The 17,560-nt window shown below is 33.3% G+C and overlaps 1 protein-coding gene, 3 non-coding genes and 1 pseudogene across 6 annotated transcripts in view; 1 reads left to right on the top strand and 4 right to left on the bottom strand.

Annotated features, from left to right (window-relative positions):
• LOC111626208 (cell division cycle protein 20 homolog) overlaps window positions 1-2,849 on the top strand; it is a 31,914-nt gene extending 29,065 nt beyond the window's left edge. For all 3 annotated transcript variants that reach the window (XM_023369517.1, XM_023369516.1, XM_023369515.1), the window contains exon 10: window positions 2,481-2,849. In XM_023369517.1, coding sequence (XP_023225285.1) covers window positions 2,481-2,662 — 182 coding nt within the window. In that variant the 3' untranslated portion in view covers window positions 2,663-2,849. The remainder of the gene's footprint in view (window positions 1-2,480) is intronic.
• LOC111626219 lies at window positions 188-351 on the bottom strand. Its single transcript, XR_002756848.1, has one exon. It is a non-coding gene; the product is annotated as a U1 spliceosomal RNA (small nuclear RNA).
• A 2,913-nt stretch (window positions 2,850-5,762) lies between the features above and the next one.
• LOC111626220 lies at window positions 5,763-5,903 on the bottom strand (annotated as a pseudogene).
• Window positions 5,904-6,224: 321 nt separating this feature from the next.
• On the bottom strand, window positions 6,225-6,388 carry LOC111626223. Its single transcript, XR_002756850.1, has one exon. It is a non-coding gene; the product is annotated as a U1 spliceosomal RNA (small nuclear RNA).
• Window positions 6,389-7,411: 1,023 nt separating this feature from the next.
• LOC111626221 lies at window positions 7,412-7,575 on the bottom strand. Its single transcript, XR_002756849.1, has one exon. It is a non-coding gene; the product is annotated as a U1 spliceosomal RNA (small nuclear RNA).
• Window positions 7,576-17,560: the final 9,985 nt, after the last annotated feature.

Below are 17,560 nucleotides of genomic sequence, written 5' to 3'. Positions count from 1 at the left end.
ATTTTTCTTACTGCACATCCGCAATTAACAGTAATCTTAAGCTTGCAAATCTGCAATAAACATTCTCATTCATTAAACTGTGATCACATGACATTAAAACGAATCACCTGTGCGGTTACAAAAAAACACGAAACCTGTCATTCGTAACGAACAAATCATACAAACATCACTATTCTTAGTTATTTACAAGGGGAGAGCGCGAACGCAGTCCCCAGCTACCACAAATTACACGCCCCATCTGCCCCAGTTTGGGGTAGTGGCAGGAGTCAGCTAAACCCAAGTGCAATGGTCAAGCCTCACCCTGGGGAAACCGCCCTCCGGATCACGGTTATCCCGGCGCCAGGTAAGTATGCTCCATCATCTTCTCTAACCTCCTCGTCTAAAATTCTTCGGTCTTGTCGTTGGTGTTTTATTAAATATGCACGCCTTCTTCTCTAAATAAATCAGTTATTTAAATACCGTTGGAAGATTTGGTCTTTCACCTACTTTCTCCATAAAATTTTATAAAAAAGAGACGGCAAACCTTTATCACCGTCCGTTCTTATTGTTTCGATTCGCAACAGGACTACTTTAACTATTAGTGCCATCTAGTGACAGAATAGTCAGCATAATTATCACTAGATGGCAACGGTATCTACAGAGTGCACGTGAGGAATATACTGTAGTTTTAAAAACAGCATATTCCATTTTTACGAAGATTGGAATCTGTGAATGTGGTTGATTTTGAAACTAACCCCAATTTTCATCCATCCTTTTATCTATCCGTTTTTATATTTCTATTCTAACTCTTATTCCTCATTCCCACTTTCTAATTGGTCGTCACTCGTTACTAAGTGTAACGAGATTTGGACTCAGATCTCGGGATGAGTCAAAATCGACGTTTAATTCGATTCCAACCGGATATAGTTGATCTTAGGACTTACATTGTCTAGTTTTCCTTTGTCTAATTTCTAAGGTTTTTTTTTCGCTATTAAATTTAATATTTCCTTTTATGGGCATAAAAATGTTATACTTTAATATTAACAAATTTAGATATTTTTAAATTTTAGTGTGTTTCCGGGACATTTCCGAATCCTCACATGCGCTCTTCACCTCATANAATTTAATTTTATAGGAAAAAGTGGAGAAAATATTCAGTAAGAAGTTGCATGCATATAATTATATTTTAGTTTAGGTGATGCAATTTTTAAAGTACAGTTGACCCCCTATAACACAGGTTCCTATAGTTCGGAATACTATATCATGGCGAAAAAATTGCAACAGTATTCGTACAAACATGCTAAAAAACTCCTATAATTCAGTAAAATGTCATCGCCGACTCGTGTTGCGACAGGATTGCACAAACCGTTGAGTTTAAACGAGCAGCAGACCTACCAAAAACCATTTATTATTTAACATCCATAAAAATTATATTTATATTAATGATGTCTCTAAAGTTCAGCGAATTTTTCGCAAAAAAAAAAATAATTTATTGGGAAGCACGCGAGCGCCATTCAGTGACAATCTCCACAATGAAAATAAGCTTAAGCAACAGTGTAATTGACCGGTGCACACTCAGTAAGTAATCCTACAATTTTTTGTTTATAGCATAGTTTACATGGATTATTCCCAAAAAATTATACGTATTTTGGAAATGTTGAGTCGAATTAGTCTAGAATCGATTAATTTTATGGAAGAAACCTTTCAAAAAGCCGTAGTCTGTAAACTGCATACGTGCCAGGCTGTGATTGGCCGGACTCCTAGAAGCTGGATTCATAAAAAGAGGAATGTATCTACCATGTTGTAGGGGGAGGTCGACTGTATTCATGATGAATGGGTGGTACAGTACATAGGGTAATAAATCCATCATATCTTTATATTTTTCTTTAGTAATAAGCCTAGTTTTTGCATTTATAGATGATGATACTATTTTTCTGAAACTACTTAGCCTACCCTGTTTTGGTGGTAAATCAAGAGTTTTAAATTGCAAATCTTTTTCCATTGATGTTTTATAAAACAATTTACATGGCATATTTCTTGAAAATCTTATCCAGAAAATAATCAAGCAATTGACAGTTTCTCCTTCAGTATATTTTGTTCTTTTCAAAATTTCCTCCTCCAGAGGTTTGGTTGAATAGAAGTCTTCACTTTTCATTTCATGCACTAAAAATGCATTATGTTTGTGGCATTTTTGTATTAATTTGTACTCCTGGGCGACAGAGATTTGTACTCCCTCGCTGTCATTATTTAGAGTGGACTTGCCTCACCTTCAAAATCAATGGCTCATATATGTATAATGGCTATCATAAAATTTTAGACAAATGGATTGAATTAAAAAAAAATTCTTTCAGTATCAGTTTGTCTTCAATCTTAATTTATTAATCTGTTAAGGATATTAATGAATAACTGTAAAAATTTACATAATATATTGCATAGCATTAATTAATTTTTAATTATTTTCTTTAATGTCAATAACATTTTTTATTATTTTTAAATTACAGGTCACACAGCAAGAATATTAAATTTAGCAATGAGTCCCGATGGTAGTACTGTTATATCAGCTGGAGCAGATGAAACTCTTCGTCTTTGGAAATGTTTTGCCACAGACACTGATAAAAAGAAAAAGGAGATAAAAAATAAAACTGCTAATAGTGCATTGCGTCTTGCATTTAGTATGAGATAATGTAAATTAATGAACCTCTGCATCTTGCAATCACTGCATGTTTTTAATCTGTATTCATGTTTTCAATTCTTAATCATAGAATAACTTTTATAAAAAGCAAACACTATTTTTAAAATTGACTGTAGTACTAAAATAAAAATTGTGTATTTATTTATAGATGTGTATAAATTAATTGCTGCATTGTAAATAAAATATTGATTTTTTATTGAATAAATTATCCTTCTTTAAATACAATTAGTTTATTTACTTAAGAAATTCCTTTTTTTAAGGGGACAATATAAATAAAACAGAAATAATTATGATTTACTNGATAAGAATTTACTGGTATGTTTTTATGATAGTTCTGTATAGTTGACAAAAGTTAAAAAATTCATTAAAATATTTGATATTTTTATTCCACTCTCCGATTTTATATTACTCGCGGATTTCAATGTTAAACCAGTGATATTACGATTTCGTATATCCCATCTTTAAGGGGATGTAGAAAAAACGTGTACAATTCTTGTATAATGTTAAAAAATTAACTGTTACTTTGACAGTATCATTTACAACTAAATTTAATGAATGAGAGCGATGCACGAGATACAGGAAAATCTCTAGAATTTATTTTCCTTAAATTTACGAAGAACTCTATTATGGATATGACCTGATATCCATAATAGAGTTCTTGAATGTTCCTTAAATCATTTTTTTGCTCAATTGCTAAAATATCTGTATCCTCACTTTCCATCATATTCTCTTATTTATTTATACCCGTCATTCCAAAAATATTGACTGATACTACATTTAAAGCAGGGCTGTAGTCGGAGTCGTGAAGTTTTGGTGTTTTAGCCGGAGTCGGAATCGGAGTCGTCAAAAAATCCGCTGACTCCGACTCCTTTTTACTTACCAACTTGTTATGTATATAAAACNTTTAAAGCAGGGCTGTAGTCGGAGTCGTGAAGTTTTGGTGTTTTAGCCGGAGTCGGAATCGGAGTCGTCAAAAAATCCGCTGACTCCGACTCCTTTTTACTTACCAACTTGTTATGTATATAAAACGGAAAAGTATTGGAATCGTGTCAAATTTGATCCTCCAAGTTTTTTTTTTGCAAATTTACACGTTTGGAGACCTCCCGAATCCCTCAAAAAAGTCAATAAAGGAGAAAAATTCGCGCATGCGTGTGTGTTGGCGTCTAATTTGTTTAATTTCTTTATTTTCTGTTCTGAGATATTAAACAACAGTGGCGGCCTTAGGGGGTGGCGAGCAGGGCAATCGCCCGGGGCCTCGCTCTTGGAAGGGCCTCGCACAACAACCAAGTAGAAAAAAGTTGATATTTAAAACTTTTTATTTTATCCTTGGNTAGAATTTATTTTCCTTAAATTTACGAAGAACTCTATTATGGATATGACCTGATATCCATAATAGAGTTCTTCGTAAATTTAAGGAATGATTTAATGATTTAAGGAACCTTCAAGAACTCTATTATGGATATGACCTGATATCCATAATAGAGTTCTTGAAGGTTCCTTAAATCATTTTTTTCCTCAATTGCTAAAATATCTGTATCCTCACTTTCCATCATATTCTCTTATTTATTTATACCCGTCATTCCAAAATATTGACTGATACTACATTTAAAGCAGGGCTGTGAAGTCGGAGTCGGAGTCGTGGAGTTTTGGTGTTTTAGCCGGAGTCGGAATCGGAGTCGTCAAAAAATCCGCTGACTCCGACTCCTTTTTACTTACCAACTTGTTATGTATATAAAACGGAAAAGTATTGGAATCGTGTCAAATTTGACCCTCCAAGTTTTTTTTTTGCAAATTTACACATTTGGAGACCTCANCAGTGGCGGCCTTAGGGGGTGGCGAGCAGGGCAATCGCCCGGGGCCTCGCTCTTGGAGGGGCCTCGCGCAACAACCAAGTAGAAAAAAGTTGATATTTAAAACTTTTTATTTTATCCTTGGCTATTAGTTATAACAATAAAATAAATTTAATTTATAGTACAGTATATATTAATATTAATAAGTGCCTACTATTTCAATTCACATACTTTGCACAAAGGACAAGGGCCTCGCAAAGTTCTGCCGCCGAGGGCCTCGCAAAGATCTGCCGCCCAGAGCCTCGCAATGGATAAGGCCGCCGCTGTTAAACAATATCTCAGAATGGATAAAGTGTAAGAAACGAAATGTGGCACTGTAGCTTGCGTATAAAGAGGCATTAATACCATTAAATTTTGGTTCTTAATTAAAGGTCGACAGGGTGAAAACATAAAAATGGTCCTGTGTCATATCTCTTAATAAATATTTTACTCGTTATTAGCGTACAAAATTAAAAAAAAATAAAATAAAACTCGTCACTACCCTCAAAGTAAGCTTTTTTGCCATTTTATACTAGTACAGTAAAACCCGTTAAGATGTTCTCGTCTAAGACGTTAGAATGTATATGGGGACACGAGTTAGTTCGACCACTTTGACACTTAATAACTAACTCCTGTGTTAAACCATCTGACTTCGATTCTAACCACTCTGACCACAGAAATTATTAGGCTTCAAACAGGGTGAACAAAATCATGCCCCCCACACACAGTCTAACATCCACACATATAGAAAAAAACCTCGAATCTTTTGCATATCTCGAAATTTCAAGGTGTCCTGAGTAGAAAAATGTAAAAATTTGTGAGAGGTAATTTTTTGACCGAGCGCTACACTTTTCCTCTGTTATATATAACAGCCGGAAAAGTAAAAATTATCGAATACATATTTATATATTACTTAGAGAAGGCTTTTAGCTTTGGAATATAAAGTTTCTACGCTCTATCTTTATTACAACTGTATTTATTGTATATTTTATTATGAGGTCACGTGACGACATCAGAATTTCCGGGTCTCTTTCGGTAACAAATCCGCCCCTAGTCGTAGTCGGAGTCGGAGTCGGATGGTAAGGAAAAGTCGAAGTCAAAGTCGGTAGATTTTTACGCGACTCCACAGCCCTGGTTTAAAGTATTTGGCCGTATTAGTTAACCGTCAATTGTGATCACATGACATTAAAACAAACCACCTATTCTGCAAGTAGTAAATACAATAGTGATATCATGAAAGTTTCTATTGTTTGGTTATTTACAAGGGGAGAGCGCAGACGCAGTCCCCAGCTATCACAAATTACACGCCCAATCTGCCTCAGTTTGAGGTAGTGGCAGAGGTCAACAAAACCCAGGTGCAATGGAAAAACCTGAAAATATACAGTATTTCATTAGGAAATCACTAGTTGCTTTTACTTTTTATACTGTACTTCATTTTATTTTTATTCAAATTTGACGTTAATTAAACATAATATATAATTTTATTTGTGACTTTTATAATCAAGAGTATATTAGAGTATCTACAATAAATACTGTTGTATTTAATAATTTTTCTTACCGCACATCCGCAATTAACAGTAATTTAAGCTTGCAATAAACATTCTTATTCGTTGAACTGTGATCACATGACATAAAACGAATCACCTGTGCGGTTACAAAAAAATAGAAAACCTGTTATTCGTAACGAGCAAGTTGCGCAAACATCGCTATTTTTGATTATTTACAAGGGGAGAGCGCGAACGCAGTCCCCAGCTATCACAAATTACACGCCCCATCTGCCCCAGTTTGGGGTAGTGGCAGGAGTCAGCTAAACCCAAGTGCAATGGTCAAGCCTCACCCTGGGGAAACCGCCCTCCGGATCACGGTTATCCCGGCGCCAGGTAAGTATGCTCCATTATCTTCTCTAACCTCCTCGTCTAAAATTCTTCGGTCTTGTCGTTGGTGTTTTATTAAATATGCACGCCTTCTTCTCTAAATAAATCAGTTATTTAAATACTGTTGGAAGATTTGGTCTTTCACCTACTTTCTCCATAAAATTTTATAAAAAAAAGACGGCAAACATTTATCACCGTCCGTTCTTATCGTTTCGATTCACATCTTGACTACTTTAACTATTAGTGCCATCTAGTGACAGAATAGTCAGCATAATTATCACTAGATTGCAACATATACAGAGTGCACGTGAGGAATATACTATAGTTTCAAAAACAGCAAATTCCATTTTTACGAAGATTGGAATCTGTGATTGTGGTTGATTTTGAAACTAACCTCCAATTTTCATCCATCCTTTTATCTATCCATTTTTATATTTCTATTCTAACTCTTAGGCTAGGACTCCACTACCGTAAAAACGGCGTAAAATCCCCTCGCCGTAAAAGCTTTTAATCACGTGACCTATTTGCGTTTGCGCTCGGAAATATTAAATTTAATAGCGAAAAAAAACCTTAGAAATTAGACAAAGGAAAACTAGACAATGTAAGTCCTAAGATCAACTATCTCCGGTTGGAATCGAATTAAACGTCGATTTTGACTCATCCCGAGATCTGAGTTCAGGTCTAGTTACACTTAGTAACGAGTGACGACCAATTAGAAAGTGGGGATGAGGAATGTTGAGCTATGTTCAACTTTCGACAGGATTACGACCGTAAAACGGTACNCCATAATTTTATTTGTGACTTTTATAATCAAGAGTATATTAGAGTATGTACAATAAATAGTGTTGTATTTAATAATTTTTCTTACCGCACATCCGCAATTAACAGTAATTTAAGCTTGCAATAAACATTCTTATTCGTTGAACTGTGATCACATGACATTAAAAGGAATCACCTGTGCGGTTAGAAAAAAAAATAGGAAACCTGTTATTCGTAACGAGCAAGTTGCGCAAACATCGCTATTTTTGATTATTTACAAGGGGAGAGCGCGAACGCAGTCCCCAGCTATCACAAATTACACGCCCCATCTGCCCCAGTTTGGGGTAGTGGCAGGAGTCAGCTAAACCCAAGTGCAATGGTCAAGCCTCACCCTGGGGAAACCGCCCTCCGGATCACGGTTATCCCGGCGCCAGGTAAGTATGCTCCATTATCTTCTCTAACCTCCTCGTCTAAAATTCTTCGGTCTTGTCGTTGGTGTTTTATTAAATATGCACGCCTTCTTCTCTAAATAAATCAGTTATTTAAATACTGTTGGAAGATTTGGTCTTTCACCTACTTTCTCCATAAAATTTTATAAAAAAAAGACGGCAAACATTTATCACCGTCCGTTCTTATCGTTTCGATTCACATCTTGACTACTTTAACTATTAGTGCCATCTAGTGACAGAATAGTCAGCATAATTATCACTAGATGGCAACGGTATATACAGAGTGCACGTTAGGAGTATACTGTAGTTTCAAAAACAGCAAATTCCATTTTTACGGCGATTGGAACCTGTGAATATGGTTGATTTTGAAACTTACCTCCAATTTTCATCCATCCTTTTATCTATCCGTCTTTATATTTCTATTCTAACTCTTCTTCCTCATTCCCACTTTCTAATTGCTCGTCACTCGTTACACTTAGTACCTGAATTGATCTCCGGATGATACCTGAATTCAGATCTCGGGATGAGTCAAAATCGACGTTTAATTCGATTCCAACCGGAGATAGTTGATCTTGGGACTTACATTGACTATCGTGTTTCCTCGAAAATAAGACAGTGTCTTATATTAATTTTTGCTCTCAAAGATGCGCTAGGTCTTNAATAACATAGAGGATAAAAATGAAATTAAAAATGTTGTCTATAAAATACCCTGTACTTGTAAGAATAATAGTTTTTACATAGGTGAAACAAAAAGAACATTAAAAACACGTGTTAAAGAACACATATCCGATTTAAAATATAGTCGTCTGAACTCCGCTTTTTATGATCATTGTGTAATCAATAATTGTAATATAAACCAATCAAATATACAAATTTTACATAAAGAAAAACGGATTTATGACAGAAAATTTAAAGAAAGTGTGGAAATATTACGAAACAAAAACCAAGGCTGTATAAATAAAAACTTAAGTGTTAAAATTCATGAAAATTGGTTAAAAATATTATAATAAAATGTACTAGATTTGTGTAATTTAGAATAATAGAATGGTAAAAACGAATTATTTAATGAAACAATGTTCTGTATTAACGTCATATGTAAATTAGATAAAACGAAAATATGCAGATTAAAATTTAAAGGAAAATAATGATTTACTGTATAAAAAAATTAAAAAATTTTTTTGTAATTTCCTCAAGGATTTTCAAATGTTTGTCGATTAATCTGTTAACTAGTACAACTTACGGCATATAGTGCTATATGCAAATTGTCGGATCAGTCGACGAGGTGGCAAAAATGTACTTTTGAAATTTGTAAGTTTTAGTTTTTTTAAAATCTACAGAGTTTATCTTGTTTATGTAATAAAACGTAAAAAAGGTTTTGTTTTTAACCTGTAAAGTAAAAATTGTGATAATAATCGATAGTGGAAATGTAAAAAACCTAAGTGTAGTCTGATTTCTACTGTGTGTGCAGTGTCCATGCTGAAGTGAGGTATGGTTTACAAAGGAATTTATGTGAGTTTTTTGGTTTTTATTTGTGTCCTGTTAAATATTTTTATATATATTTAGTTAGCTGAAGAGGGGCTGATGCCCGAAACGTTGATGTATGGGAAAAACGTTCTAACTAAATAAAAGATTCAACTAGCCCAGTGTTGAGAAAAACGTCACTTCATTGTGCCAGTACACAACAACAACAACAACACTTTAAGATTACTGTTAATTGCGGATGTGCAGTAAGAAAAATGATTAAATACAACAGCATTTATTGTACTGTACATATTCTAATATACTCTTGATTATAAAAGTCACAAATAAAATTATACATTATGTTTAATTACCGTCAAATTTGAATAAAAATAAAATGAAGTATAAAAAGTAAAAGTAACTAGTGATTTCCTAATGAAATACTGTATATTTTCTGGTTTGTCCATTGCACCTGGGTTTTGCTGACCTCTGCCACTACTCCAAACTGGGACAGAAGGGACGTGTAATTTATGGTCACTGGAGGACTACGTTCGCTCTATCCTGTTATAAATAATAAAACATAGTGATGTAGTTAACGACATAAAAGTAGCTTCTGTTGTAGTGGACTTTATAGACTTCATAAGTTTTTCATATTATCATACATGTAAAGAAAAAGAGTTCATGCTGTTTTTGCATTTGTTTGTTTTTGTGACCAGTTACAATTAGTAAGGCCAATAATGAAGTTAAATTTTAATAAGATGTACAAAAATAATCATTTGTAAAACAGATTAATAATGTGACAGATATTTTTCATTATGAACTCGTAAATTAAAACATTTTTTCAATGCGATCAATTCATTATGATATATCGTTCTTATTTTAATTTTTATTCAAGTTCTATATGAATCACGAATACCTGTTTGTGATTCATAGAACTTCATGCATATTTGGAACAAGCAGGTGATTAAAAGAGTTCTGAAACGCGTCCCAAGTCCTTGTTGTTTAGTAAGATCCAATGCAGTAGTGTCTCAAAATGACTACGGTATCTGTTTTGGGCATAACTAATTGTATATGTAAATTGTACTGTATATTATATTCCTTTTTTCTGAATTGGAATCATGAAAATTGTTCATGTTGTAATTTCAATTGTTTCGTCGCTTGAAACAATTATCTTTATCAGTAATATTTTTCATTTAATTCGCCTGACTGATTATAGGTAATTGCAGATAACTTATGTCATATGAATAACATCATTCTGAAATGTTTCTAACGTCAGGCCCAATAAATAATACTTGAATTTCTTTGAAGCTTACATATTTGAATCCATATTCATATCTACAGGTTTTAAGAAAATTTGATAATTATAAATTTACATTGGTATTATCGGGAAAATATGTAATAGAAGCAGAATGCAAAGCTTTTATGACTCAGAAATAAAATAAAAGTTTGTCGATTTTAATATAATATTTAAAATACACATATAGAGTCATATAGATTATGAGAGCTATTACTGAGTTAGAAGTTTACCAGTTTATCAAGTAAAAAAGCAGTAAAACGATGTTAATGTGAAAAAAACTTTATTGTTAAGATATGTTAACGTTTTTGCGTGTTGTTTAATTAGCTTCCTCAGGCAGTTACATTCTTTATATAATGGCCTGAAGAAGTTAGGTAAACAACAACAACAACAACAATAGGCTATATTTAACATATTTTAGTATTAAAGTTTTTCATTATAACATCGTTTTAACTGCTATTTTTACTTGACAAATTGTTCACAACCCCAATATGCCTCTTTTATTTCTTTAATAAATATGATTTTACCTATGACTAGCGGTTTGAGAAATTCATTTTTTGCTTCTTCAAATTAAACCAAGAATATTATATTAAACTGTTTTNAAACAAAACAACTCTTACTATAATATTCAATAACATTGTACTGTTATCTTTAATAATAATGATAAATTATTTTATTATTTAACTGGTCAGAATAAATATTTAGCTTGTTGATTAACTAGCTATAACCAACTTGGAAATCACTAGAAACTGACTAAAAAACTTTAATCAATCAATGTTATACAAATTATTTATTTGAATAAATTAGTACTTTCATAAAATTTTAACTGTAACTAGTGATTTCCTAATGAAATACTGTATATTTTCTGGTTTGTCCATTGCACCTGGGTTTTGCTGACCTCTGCCACTACTCCAAACTGGGACAGAAGGGACGTGTAATTTATGGTCACTGGAGGACTACGTTCGCTCTATCCTGTTATAAATAATAAAACATAGTGATGTAGTTAACGACATAAAAGTAGCTTCTGTTATAGTGGACTTTTTAGACTTCATAAGTTTTTCATATTATCATACATGTAAAGAAAAAGAGTTCATGCTGTTTTTGCATTCGTTTGTTTTTGTGACCAGTTACAATTAGTAAGGCCAATAATGAAGTTAAATTTTAATAAGATGTACAAAAATAATCATTTGTAAAACAGATTAATAATGTGACAGATATTTTTCATTATGAACTCGTAAATTAAAACATTTTTTCAATGCGATCAATTCATTATGATATATCGTTCTTATTTTAATTTTTATTCAAGTTCTATATGAATCACGAATACCTGTTTGTGATTCATAGAACTTCATGCATATTTGGAACAAGCAGGTGATTAAAAGAGTTCTGAAACGCGTCCCAAGTCCTTGTTGTTTAGTAAGATCCAATGCAGTAGTGTCTCAAAATGACTACGGTATCTGTTTTGGGCATAACTAATTGTATATGTAAATTGTACTGTATATTATATTCCTTTTTTCTGAATTGGAATCATGAAAATTGTTCATGTTGTAATTTCAATTGTTTCGTCGCTTGAAACAATTATCTTTATCAGTAATATTTTTCATTTAATTCGCCTGACTGATTATAGGTAATTGCAGATAACTTATGTCATATGAATAACATCATTCTGAAATGTTTCTAACGTCAGGCCCAATAAATAATACTTGAATTTCTTTGAAGCTTACATATTTGAATCCATATTCATATCTACAGGTTTTAAGAAAATTTGATAATTATAAATTTACATTGGTATTATCGGGAAAATATGTAATAGAAGCAGAATGCAAAGCTTTTATGACTCAGAAATAAAATAAAAGTTTGTCGATTTTAATATAATATTTAAAATACACATATAGAGTCATATAGATTATGAGAGCTATTACTGAGTTAGAAGTTTACCAGTTTATCAAGTAAAAAAGCAGTAAAACGATGTTAATGTGAAAAAAACTTTATTGTTAAGATATGTTAACGTTTTTGCGTGTTGTTTAATTAGCTTCCTCAGGCAGTTACATTCTTTATATAATGGCCTGAAGAAGTTAGGTAAACAACAACAACAACAACAATAGGCTATATTTAACATATTTTAGTATTAAAGTTTTTCATTATAACATCGTTTTAACTGCTATTTTTACTTGACAAATTGTTCACAACCCCAATATGCCTCTTTTATTTCTTTAATAAATATGATTTTACCTATGACTAGCGGTTTGAGAAATTCATTTTTTGCTTCTTTAAATTAAACTGTTTAATGTTCTTCAGTTTATAACATTAATTATTAATTTTTTTACACTTTTTATTGAAGGAAGGAAGTCAAATTTAATATTATCATATGCCTTTTTATTGATGTAATTTTTCGTTGTAATATATCCTATCAATAGGAAATCTACCGACTTTCTTAATCATTATCGCACTTTACTGCAGAATTAACGAAGTTATTCTTCAAGTCTTTTTCTATTCATTTGTATCTATTTACATATTTTGTAAAATTATTTCAAACGATTTTGTTGATTTTTAATAGCAAATTTGTGTTAACAGAAGTACAGTAAAACCTGTGTATACCGGATCGCATGGTACCGAATTATTCTTTCTGTTTTAACAGGCTTTAGTATTTTTCTTTTTTATTTTTAAACTACATCAGATAAATGTCACACAGTTGCGTCCATTTTATTAATAGTAAAATCATTTTTACACACAATGCTGTTACATAATGCTGTTTATGAATCACCTGGTAGATTGTGCTAGGCCTAATTTTTCCGTTATTTTGTACAATATCGTCATCCTCTATACCTATTTTACTAATTATTTCTCGCCACTTACGAAACTGGTTTTTATTATTAACTAGAAACGGAAAACTGTTCTCTGTCTTGGTAATTATCTTCGAAATCGGCCATATTATATACCGTATAACATAGAATAATGGATGAGTTTTATCACGTAAAATATTTAACATTAAAGCAATCTGTAGTAAACACTCCAGGTCTTTGATATCTCTCACTCCCCATCCTCCTGCATTTGGATTGTTTTTCATTATTTTACGATTTAATGGTTGAAACGTACTATCCCATATATATTGAAAAATTCGCTCTTCTATTTGTTTAGTTTCATCTATTGTTAAATTTGTATAATATAATATACAGTATAAATAAATTTTGGAATAATTGATCTATTAACTATAAACACCCGTTCCGGTAAATAAAACCAGTTCCGTTTCCAAACAATATCATCATCAATTTTCTTTATCATTTCATCAAAATTTTTTTTCTTTGCATTTTTCCCGAACCATACCCCCAACACTTTCATACTTTCTACATGTCTAAATTTGTCTTGTTTACAACCCACGTTTCCAAAAACATTCAAAATTTTACTTTTATTTTCATTAAAACACATACCCGTTAAAAAACTAAAATTTTGTAAATGAAAAAAATCCTAAGCTAAAATTATTAACAATTAAAAAATTCATGTCATCTGCATGTGCAATAAATTTCACTTGTTCCTGGATCCCTGGTACGTGGATCGCCTCAATTAATTTATCTAGTTTTATATTTTCCAGTAATACGTAACGTAGATCGTAAATAATAACATCGAATACGGGCATCCTTGTCGTACTCCCGCTTTACAATAAATATAAGTTGCGGCCGAATTTTTCAACACGAAAACTTGTACGTCGGACGTTCAGCGCCGCCTTCCTGTGAGTCTAGAAGTTTGACAATGGCGTTTGGTACGTCAATGGAATCATGCTCGACGTTCCAAACGCCATTGTCAAACTTCTAGACTCAGAGGAAGGCAGCGCCGAACGTCCGACGTACACGTTTTCGCGTTGAAAACTTCGGCCGCAACCTCTCTATTATCAATTGAAATTGCAAAATTTAGATAAATAAAAGTGCTGGGGTTTTATACAAACGTTTAAATATTTTAATTTCTTCTAGATTTAACCCATATTTTTCCGAAAACATCCACAGAACTGGTCGATTCACTGTGTCAAATGCCTTTTTTACATCCAATGAGAGGATGGAGAACGGTCTTTCCCACTTACAAGGGAACTGTCGGAGTGGCATCTAATAAATTTTAATAAAATTTAGTTAATAGTTACGTTAAAAGTATACAAACTCTATATTAAATTTGTAGTATTCACTAAAAGAGTTAATCAGAGTTATTAGCAATCAAATGTCGTACTATTTTATATGCGGATTTTTAAAAGTGAAAGGGTCGCGGAGGAAGACGGCGATATTACATTTAGAATAAATTCTGGAATTTTCGAAAATGGGANTCAAAATCTTCCCACAAAAATTAAAAAATTCCGCATTTAAAAGATCCCTTTCTGATGCTTTTCTATTGTGTAACTCTTGGATCGCGTCTTTTATTTCTTGTTTTGTAATTTCACTATTTAAAATATTTTCTGCTTCATCTTTTACTGGTTCTATATTTCTTGTAATTTCTTCCCCAACTGTATAATTTAACCTCGGATCACTAAACAAGTGAGTATAAAATTTCCAAACTATTTGACCAGGAATTTCCATAAAATTTGGAACTCATTTCCTAGTGAGTATTACAACACGGTATGTACCCGTTTTAATTTCAGTATTATGATACGTATGGGCTATTATGCGTATAACTTTACCAAATTGTGACATTATATCTCTTATTAAGTCTTCATCGGTTTCATTAGGAACTAGCCGAATAGTAACATCTATCAGTTCCGACTCCAGTCTTTCAAACGTATAAAATATACTCTCCTACCTTAATGTCTTTACCTAATATTTTTACTTTGTTTCTTCACTTTTCAGTCCAATTTTCACCACATTTCCAGGATGGAAGCATATCTGCTCGACTTTCCCTAAACCAATCGTTTCCTTACAAGCCTCAATCAACTGTTGAATTTCCACTCGTTCTTTGGTGATTATTCTCACAGATCTCACTACTGAATATTTCACTAAACGTTCTTTTCTTTCTTCTACCATCTTATCCTCCTCTCCAGACATAGTCGTCTTTGCTGTCATTGAGCATACTCCAGACGTTACAGATGTCGGACTAACCTGACCCGCCTCTTCGTGGGAAGGTCTAACTACACCAGACCTCCTGGGGACGTCCAGGTAGCCGAGGAACTACACGCCGACGGGGATGGGCTTCCCATCTGGCGATCCATCGTCGAAAAGTGACTCGTCGACGGGATAGGCAGTCCCGTCTGACGGTCCATGCCGACGTCGTCGGCTAGTAGAGGTTAGCAGTCAGTAGAAGTCAAAAACTCACCACAAGATGTACAAACTCTACAAGCTTGATGTGAAAACTGTAAGGCTGTATAATAAAACACTGCAGGAAATTCCAAAGGCAACAATAGGTCCACAAAACACAGATAGGTTCGCACGCACTGCAAAAAAAAAAAAAAAGACAATAATAAATCTCTTGGCCAATAGGCTGAAAAAGGAACATTTATCTTTAACCTACTTTTTCCATAAAATTTGATAGAAAAAGGACGACAATCATTTATCACCGTCCGTTCTTATCGTTTCGATTCACATTTTGACTACTTTAACTATTTGTGCCATCTAGTGACAGAATAGTCAGCATAATTATCACTAGATGGCAACGGTATATACAGAGTGCACGTTAGGAGTATACTGTAGTTTCAAAAACAGCAAATTCCATTTTTACGGCGATTGGAACCTGTGAATATGGTTGATTTTGAAACTTACCTCCAATTTTCATCCATCCTTTTATCTATCCGTCTTTATATTTCTATTCTAACTCTTCTTCCTCATTCCCACTTTCTAATTGCTCGTCACTCGTTACACTTAGTACCTGAATTGATCTCCGGATGATACCTGAATTCAGATCTCGGGATGAGTCAAAATCGACGTTTAATTCGATTCCAACCGGAGATAGTTGATCTTGGGACTTACATTGACTATCGTGTTTCCTCGAAAATAAGACAGTGTCTTATATTAATTTTTGCTCTCAAAGATGCGCTAGGTCTTATTTTCAGGGGATGTCTTATTTTTCCATGAAGAAGAATTCACATTTATTGTTGAACAAAACAATTCCCAACTCGAACTTAGCGAGAGTGACGTATATTCGGTCGTGTCGAACTGAACTTAAATAAAACCGAAGTGAACTTACAAAGTTCCCGTACTGGAGTGGACTTCCCACTCTCGCTTCAACTTAACCTTTTCATAGCGTTGACATCGGGCTCGATGACCAATTAGTGCTTACTAAATCGTAGCACTATGCAAATGTGATGTGGCGTGATTCCCGGCCGACCAATTAGCGATCCCCAGCCGTAACGTTATGCAAATCTATGATTCCCAAGCCATAGTCTTATGCAAATTATGCTGTGTGGTGTGATTGTCTGCTGGCCAATCAGTGGCTATACTGTACAGTACTTTCAAAAAGCCAACGGCAACTTTCAACCATCTGTCGATGACCGTTACGAGTAAAAAAAACTGCTAGGTCTTACTTTTGGGGGGAGGCCTTATATTTAGCAATTCAGCAAAATCTCCGCTAGGTTTTATTTTCAGAGGATGTCTTATTTTCGGGGAAACACGGTANAAAAGCCAACGGCAACTTTCAACCATCTGTCGATGACCGTTACGAGTAAAAAAAACTGCTAGGTCTTACTTTTGGGGGGAGGCCTTATATTTAGCAATTCAGCAAAATCTCCGCTAGGTTTTATTTTCAGAGGATGTCTTATTTTCGGGGAAACACGGTAGTTTTCCTTTGTCTAATTTCTAAGAAAAGATTTTTTCGCTATTAAATTTAATATTTCCTTTTATGGGCATAAAAATGTTATACTTTAATATTAACAAATTTAGATACAGCAGAGCGTCGATTTTCCGAATCAATTGGGGACTGGGGTTGTCCAGATTACTGATATTTCGGATAACTGATTTACATACGAAAAAATAGTTTAACGTATCCGATGTCGAAATTTTTCTCCGTTGCGTGTCGCTTCGCGTTGAATTTTCGTCGATGTTAAGCTTAACAAAGACTATTGTATCGTTAAAAATTATTTTTTTTTTTTGTACAAACAAAATAAATATATTGAAAAATATAAAAACAATAAAAAATTATACTTCAGATGTTAATTTAGTATCAAAAACGTAAAATAATTGAGTAGCCCAAGACATAGCCAAAGATTGAAGCGCCACAGCACTGGCGAAAATTTAAATTTGCCAACTGGAATTCTTTCGGAT

The sequence above is a fragment of the Centruroides sculpturatus genome, unplaced genomic scaffold (assembly GCF_000671375.1).
Source record: "Centruroides sculpturatus isolate CEXI.00-Female unplaced genomic scaffold, Cexi_2.0 scaffold285, whole genome shotgun sequence".
Lineage (NCBI taxonomy): Eukaryota > Metazoa > Arthropoda > Arachnida > Scorpiones > Buthidae > Centruroides > Centruroides sculpturatus.
Note: the sequence above shows the minus strand (reverse complement) of the source record. Positions and strands in the feature narration are given on the sequence as shown.